The sequence below is a fragment of the Phalaenopsis equestris genome, unplaced genomic scaffold (genome assembly GCF_001263595.1).
Source record: "Phalaenopsis equestris unplaced genomic scaffold, ASM126359v1 Scaffold000002, whole genome shotgun sequence".
In the NCBI taxonomy this organism is placed as follows: Eukaryota; Viridiplantae; Streptophyta; class Magnoliopsida; order Asparagales; family Orchidaceae; genus Phalaenopsis; species Phalaenopsis equestris.
The window spans coordinates 67,257,917-67,265,588 of record NW_018164444.1 but is presented as its reverse complement, the minus strand read 5'-3'; the positions used below and the strand labels follow the sequence as shown (position 1 = coordinate 67,265,588).

General features: G+C 40.8%; 1 protein-coding gene across 1 annotated transcript; it reads right to left on the bottom strand.

The window, feature by feature from the left end:
- Positions 1–324: 324 nt before the first annotated feature.
- LOC110019754 lies at positions 325–6,719 on the bottom strand. Its single transcript, XM_020717562.1, has 3 exons — positions 5,215–6,719; positions 2,210–2,213; positions 325–2,079 (listed from the first exon to the last, which is right to left on the bottom strand). The coding sequence occupies exons 1-3, from the start codon at positions 6,711–6,713 to the stop codon at positions 550–552; spliced, it is 3,033 nt and encodes a 1,010-aa protein (XP_020573221.1). The 5' UTR covers positions 6,714–6,719; the 3' UTR covers positions 325–549.
- Positions 6,720–7,672: the final 953 nt, after the last annotated feature.

The window sequence follows — 7,672 nt, the reverse complement described above, 5'->3', positions numbered from 1 at the left end:
TCTTCCTCGCTTTTGCGCCGCAGCAGCTTTCTGAGACAACACAGCTGCAGCTGAAAAGCTGATTTCAGCTGAAAAGCTGCAGCTGCTCCAAACAGACCCTAAGTTCAAGAAAGTCGAGCTATCATAATTTTATCAAGAAATTGCATTAAGATTTATAAATTGACAACACAATAAACTCATTAGCCCCATCAAACTATAACATCTCAAAAAAAAAAAAAATTCACATAATATACAAGTATTTGCGGACAATAATGATTGAGGTGAGGTGATAACTCGTCATAAATTTACCTAGATTTGATGTGACATTCACATTCAACGCACAAACTTAATATCCACTTAATTATTGATATTTTTGGAATATACACCTAACAATGATGTGATGTAATCTACACCACACATCTAACTATAATATGACATAATTTACACCGTCGTGACAACATGTGAACCATGCATAATATTTTTTACATCATGAGATAAAATTATATTCAGAAAAAAATTAGCACATCTCGATGTAAGTTATTGCATGACAATATGATTTTATGTCTCTTGTTACATACGCTCCAACGCATAACTGATTACATTCTGCAATCCCTTCCATGAACAACCTCCTTCCTCCAAGGCCATCCTTCCCATTTTTCCAAGCTCTCTCACCCTCTTCCTTCTCTCTTCCCCTTCCTCTCCTCCCTCCATCAATTTCTCCACAGCCCTCTCAACCTCCTCCCTCCTCACTTTCACTGCCTCCTCATCATCATCCCCTACGCCAAACAATCTCGGCTCTTTGACGCCAATCTCTACCCCAATTCTAAGCACAACCACAACCAATTGCGCGTTCAAAAACTGGTCATAATAATTTGGCCATGTCGCGATCACCACCCCCGCCGCCACCGCCTCCAACGTCGAATTCCACCCACAGTGTGTCACGAATCCCCCGACAGCTATATGCCCCAACAACACTGCCTGTGGAGCCCACCCTTTTATCACCATTCCCCTCCCCTCCACCCTCTTCTCGAACTCTTCCATCCACTCATCCAGTCCCAGAATCTTCTTCTCCGCTGCTTCCTTCACCACCCAAACAAACGGTCGATGTGTTGCTTCCAGCCCGTGGCCCAGCTCCACGAGCTGCGCCATTGTGTTACGAGCTATGCTTCCAAAGCTCACGAGCACCACCGACCCGGCTTTCTGCCTGTCTAGCCATTGGAAGAGGAACTTGTTGTCGACAGATGAAACACGCCCGCGCGCTGCTTTGACTGCAAGCTCTTCTTCATAGAGAGACAGCGGACCAACAGGCCACACAGGTTTTCCCGTGGCCTCCCGATACTTGTCAAAATACCATGACTCGAGCTCCACAAAGCTGTTGACGAGTACACCATCAGCAGATTCTTCTGCCACCCGGATGGATTTCATATATTTGGACCAATCTGGATCCGAGCGCATAGCCGATAAGACCTCGTGCTTGCTGATGTGAATGGGATGCGGAAGGCTCGGAATCATGATGGACCCAGTCGGCGCTGTCTCCACCGCAGCCACAAGCTCAACATAATGTTGCTTGATGAAGTGGTCAAAGAAGAGAAAGAAGCAGGATGGGCCGTGGAAGATGAAACGGGGAATGTTAAGTCTGGTGGCCACTTCAGCTGTCCAATGTTGAAGGTTGTCAGAGATGAGGCAGGAGGGCTTCGGCCATCCGTCCTGGTCGGGGACGCGGAGGTGGTCCTCGAGCGGCTCGCGGAGGTGGGATAAAGCATTCATGAAAGGGAGGAAGAGATCTGCAGAGGGGATGAGATCGGCGCTCTCACAGCCATCAGGGAGGCCGAAATCCGCAGTCGGGAAGCGGAGCTGAATGAAGCGGATGGGAAGGGTGGAGGCAACGGTTGGTTGGATGCGGGCCAAGTTGATGGGAGTAGTGGCAAAGGTGATTAGTGTGCCACGGGCTGCAAGGAGCTTAGCCAGATCGACCATGGGGATCAAGTGGCCCTGTGCCAAGAGAGGAACCAGAAGAAAGTGGAGGCGCTTTGTCTTTATTCTACAATCACCTGCTTGGCAGCTCATGGTGGGTGACGCTAAATGGATATGCTTCTGTTGCTAGTTGCTACTGGTGGGAAATTTATAGCTAAGAAGTGTGATTTTTTAAAATATTTAAATGATGGATTATGAGTCATGGACCTCTCGGCAAGTTTTCCAGAAAAAAATTAAAAAATAAAACTTTTTTTACGAGGCTTGATTAATTCATGAGTACTGTGAAAAACATGTATTAAAAAATTGTTTTTTTTCAATAAATAAATAAATAAATAAAAATTAGAAACCGACGAAACCGGCTGTCAAAAAACCGATTGTGCTTGGTCATAAACTAAACGGAAAATAGATTCAGAATTCACTCCATTTCGCGAAACATGTATTTTATTTATTTATTTATTTATTTTTGCGTCAGTTTTCCAATTGTATTGTTAATATTTTGTATTTTGTACTTATTATTTGATGAATAATAATAATAATAATAGGAAAATAATAATATATTTAACTTATTTTTAATTTTAAATAAAAATATAAACCTAAAACAAAAATTAAATTTATAAAAAAATAAATTTATTGTATTTATGTGTGCTAGAAAATTCCGAATGTAGGTTAACAGATTATTGTCTTAGAGTTGTAAGAGAACTCATCACACACACAGATGAAAGAGAAACAAGCAGTAACGGCTCCAGAAGTTTTCACTAGGAAAACCCGTAAAGGGAAAAACTATAAGGTATGGTCTAATTGTGAAAATTCATTATTGATTGATGATTACAGAAATTTTTTATCCCATAGACAAGATGTAATAACTATATATTTCATATTACAACGTTTACTAATTGTGTCTCATTGGTGGTGATCAATGATGGTTAGCAATGGTTGACGGAGGTCAACGAAGGCTGGTGGTGGTCTACGAGGGTCAGCGGTGAGCGACAACGCTTAGTAGTGGTCGACGAAAATCGGTGGTGGTCGCGCTGCTTGGTGACAGTTGATTGTTGTCTATTGAGATCGAGGACGATCGATTGTTGTTGAGGGTGGTCGACGGTGGCTGATTGTGGTCGATAGTGATTCACTATGGCCGACGGTGATGCTTAGTTAAAGTTATTCCTCAAAGCTTTAAGCTCTCTCTAAGCTTAGGGCCCATTTGGGGCAGCTTATAAGTGAGGCGGCATTTTAGAAAACGTCACCTAATTGTTTGATTTACGCATTTTTGAAAACGTTATCTGTCGCATTTGAGTATTTTATATTAAACACAGGCCGCGGGTCGACCCCCGCGGTCGACTTGCGAGCCGGGTTTTAGGATAATTTGTCTATTCGAAATGCACAAGCTGCCCCAAATAGACTCATAAGCTCCTTCTCATGAGAGATGTGGGCTCTATTTATAGTGTTATGAGTGCAATTAATACGAGAATATAAACCATTTTGATCAGATGGACCGGAGAGCTTTCTCAATCAGACAAAATTTAATGAACATTTGGATGCCTTAATGATGCCAGAATTGAGTGATATTAGGTTCATTGGATTCGTCTTGTTGGGACGCTCAATTCAATTATAAACTTGTAAAATTTAACATCTATTTGATCTTCCAAATGTGTCTGAGAATCTTCCAAAAGCGATTAAATAACTTGATACGGGCTTAATTTGACTCAGATTGGACTTACTTTGATGCCATTAGGTTCCTCTCATCGAGCTAGTCAGTTTGACTATAAGTTTGTTGAAATCAGAGTTCAGTATGACTTTTTATCAATATTTGAATGCTTCTTATTCTAAAAATTATCTCGAGATTCGTGTGAAGCATCAAAATTCGTGTTGGATGATGAAAAATTTGCTGGTGGTGTATCAAATATAAATTCTATTAATACCAAAATATAAACCAAAAATAAAAATTGAACTTTAAAATAACAAATTTATAGTGATTTTATTAATAAAAAAAACAAAAAATGAAAATTTGTTTAAAAATATTAAACTTATATTATCACTATTGTTTAAAAAAAAACTAAAAGTCTAAAATAAAAATTAAACATACAAATAATGAACTTATAGTATTTCTTTTATTAGTAAAAAATAAACCCTAAATAAAAAAATAAATTTAAATCTAATATATTTAAAGTATTACTAATCTTATTTAAAAAGTAAAAGAAAAAGTTAAAATTAGATTTAAAAATAATAAATTTATAGCATTACTATTTATTTAAAAATATAAACTGAAATTATATTTTGATGAAAATAAAATTACTGCTACTATTTTTATGATATTAAATTAAAGATTATAATTTTTTTGCTAAAATGATTACAATTATTTTAAAAAAATATAAAAAGAAATTAAATTTTAATGATGAGAATAACATGATAATTTATTACTCTACTGATGATAATCTTCTAGCACACATCCATAATTAATAATACAACTTTTGCATAGTTTTTATTTATTTATTTTAATTTCTTCTACTTTCCATGAAACTGTCGGAATTAAGAAAAAAAAAACCGGCAAAAATTGACTTTTGGAAAGCCAGTTATGTCGATTTTAAATAGATAAAGAAGTCTTAAATTGGGATCAATTTGTTTAGTAATTCCTTAACTGTACTGGATATTCTAGTTCTTTATCAGGTTATCAAATCATTCATGACTTAAGGCATGCAAAGTCATAGACCTTCCTTCAGATAATTAGGTTCTTTTAATATAATAAAGAGAACAGTATTCGCACAAGATTTATTTCTTAGAACTTTCATTTGTTCTCCTAAATATAACAAACTTTCAGCAGTTGACGGCAGCTCGGGATGGCTAAAACACGCGCCTATTGAAGCTGCTAATTAGAATGAGTGGCCATTGTGGTGTGCTTCTAGACACAACGCTTTGCTTGGCCACCAAGCTGTTAAAAGAGACTGATGATGACTTCCCTTGAGCGGGCAATGAAACTAATTTAGTAATTATTTTAATTTTTAAAATGAAGGAAAATGTTTCATAAGTGAAGTCCAACTTGGGTGCCTTTCAATCATGGTTGTATTGAAGATAACTCATCAATTTTATTTTTATTATTTTAGTATGAATTGTAACATTACATAAAAAAAAAACATTTAAATATTTAAAATATACAATCAAACAAGTAAATTAATTCCAAACTAATATCAAAATAAATTTAATTAAATAAAGCTAATATATCTTGTTGTAAACAAATACAAAATAATATGAATTTTTTCTCCTCCTTACTACTCCTGGAACTCCAACGCATAATTGATAACATCCTGCAATCCCTTCCATGAAGAACCATCTTCCTCCATGGCCATCCTCGCCATCTTTTCGAGCTCCCTCGCCCTCTCCCTCCTCTCTTCCCCTTCCTCTCCTCCCCCCATCAATTTCTCCACAGCCCTCTCAACCTCCTCACTCCTCACATTTACGACCTCCTCATAAGGATCCCCTACTCCAAACGATCTCGGCTCTTTGACCCCAACCGCCACCCCAATTTTGAGCACATCTACCACCAGCTGCTCATTCAAAAACTGGTCATAGAAGTGCGGCCATGTCGCCATCACTACTCCTGCCGCTACTGCCTCCAACGTCGAATTCCACCCGCAATGCGTCATGAATCCCCCCACCGCTACATGCCCCAACAACACTGTCTGTGGCGCCCACCCCTTTATCACAACTCCTCTCCCCTCCACCCTCATCTCGAACTCTGCCATCCACTCCTCCACTCCCGGAATCTTCCTCTCCGCTGCTTCCTTCACCACCCAAACAAACGGTCGTTGCGTTGCTTCCAGCCCATGACCCAGCTCCACGAGCTGGGCCATTGTGCTGCGAGCTATGCTTCCAAAGCTCACGAGCACCACCGAACCGGGCTTCTGCTTGTCTAGCCATTGGAAAAGGACCTTGTTGTCGACCGATGAAACACGCCCCCGCTCTGCTTTGACTTCCAGCTCTTCTTTATGGAGAGAGAGCGGACCTATAGGCCATACAGGCTTCCCCGTACTATCGTGATACTTGTCAAAGTACCAGGGCTCGAGCTCGACGAAGCTGTTGACAAGTACACCATTGGCCGATTCTTCTGCCACCCTGATGGATTCCACATATTTGGACCATCCTGGATCCGAGCGCAAAACTGATATCACGTCGCGCCTTTTGATGTGAATGGAATGCGGAAGGCCCGGAATCATGATGGATCCATTCGGCGCTGCGTCCACGGCAGCCTCAAGCTCGGCATTATGCTGCTTGATGAAGCGGTCGCAGAAGAGAAAGAGGCAAGATGGGCCGTGGAAGATGAGACGGGGAATTTTAAGACTGGTGGCAACTTCGGCTGTCCAATGTTGAAGGTTGTCAGAGATGAGGCAGGCAGGCTTCGGCCATCCGGTTGGGTCGGGGACGCGGAGGTGGTCCTCGAGCGGCTTGCGGAGGTGGGTTAAGGAATTCATGAACGGGATGAAGAGGTCTGCAGTGGGGATGAGATCGGCGCTCTCGCAGCCATCAGGGAGGCCGAAATCCGCAGCCGGGAAGGGGAGCTCAACGAAGCGGATGGGGAGGTTGGAGGCAACGGTAGGTTGGATGCGGGCCAAGTTGACCGGAGTAGTGGCAAAGGTGACTAGCATGCCACGGGCTGCAAGGAGCTTAGCCAGATCGACCATGGGGATCAAGTGGCCCTGTGCCAAGAGAGGAACCAGAAGAAAGTGGAGGCGCTTTGCGTTTAGGCTACGATCACCAGCTTGGCAGCTCATGATGGGCAACGCCAAATTGCTATGCTCTTCTGTTGCAACTGGCGGGAAATTTATAGCTTGTAGTAGCTAAAAAATGTGATTTTTCAAAATTATTTAAATGAAGGAGTATCTGAGTTGAACTCTTTGCAAATTCAGTTTCTTGGAATATCCTTTCCGTAAACATATGTTCAACAAGGGTGGGCAGAATAAATTGAAGTTTTCGACGAAGTGTGCGCGCTGGATCTTGCTTGCTTGGCCACCAAGTATTGCGGAAAATATTAAGTGCAAGTCTCGATGTCTAAGTATTTCAGACGTAATATTTTCTTCTAATATTGATTTAGTATTACAGAGCAGATTTAGCTGAAGTGGTTGATTAGTATTAGAGGCTTACAAAATGCTAACTGGGATCAATGAAGGGCTGATTAGGATAACCAAAAAAAAAAAAAACGAGATCAGGCGAGCATTCACCAAAAGGGACGGTGAAATAGGGTAGTTGGATCACATGACCTAGTGATGTAAATAATTAGAATAGGTGTTATAACCATTTGAGTGCGTGTGTCCTTAAAAATAAGTTTAGAGGTGTACAGACTATGGATCATAATGGTCGCAGTTGGTCACATATATTGTAGTGGTGAGTTGTGATAATATTTATAGGTCATACGAGATTAAGTCGAGAGCTGCACGAGCTTTGAGTGACGTAAGACATAAGTGTGTTGTGATAACGTTCGAAGAGAGTTACCATCTTCGGGGTGCGTTGTTGCATTGTCTTTATGAGGCGTTGTTGCACCGTATGTGAATTGCATTATTACACCACCATCGGGGGTATATAGTTGCATGGCGTGTTGAACGTTGTATTACTTCACCGGGTGCTTCACTGTTCTATAACGTACATTATGATTCCACTATGCATGTTATGAGTCCATAAGAGACTTCGTTGCAAGAAGCGGTTGGCGGTCGATGGTGATAGACGGTAGAGGGAG

Coding starts and splice junctions, on each gene's coding strand:
- LOC110019754 (XM_020717562.1), bottom strand. CDS start 6,713: ATGAGCTGCCAAGCTGGTGATCGTAGCCTAAACGCAAAGCGCCTCCAC.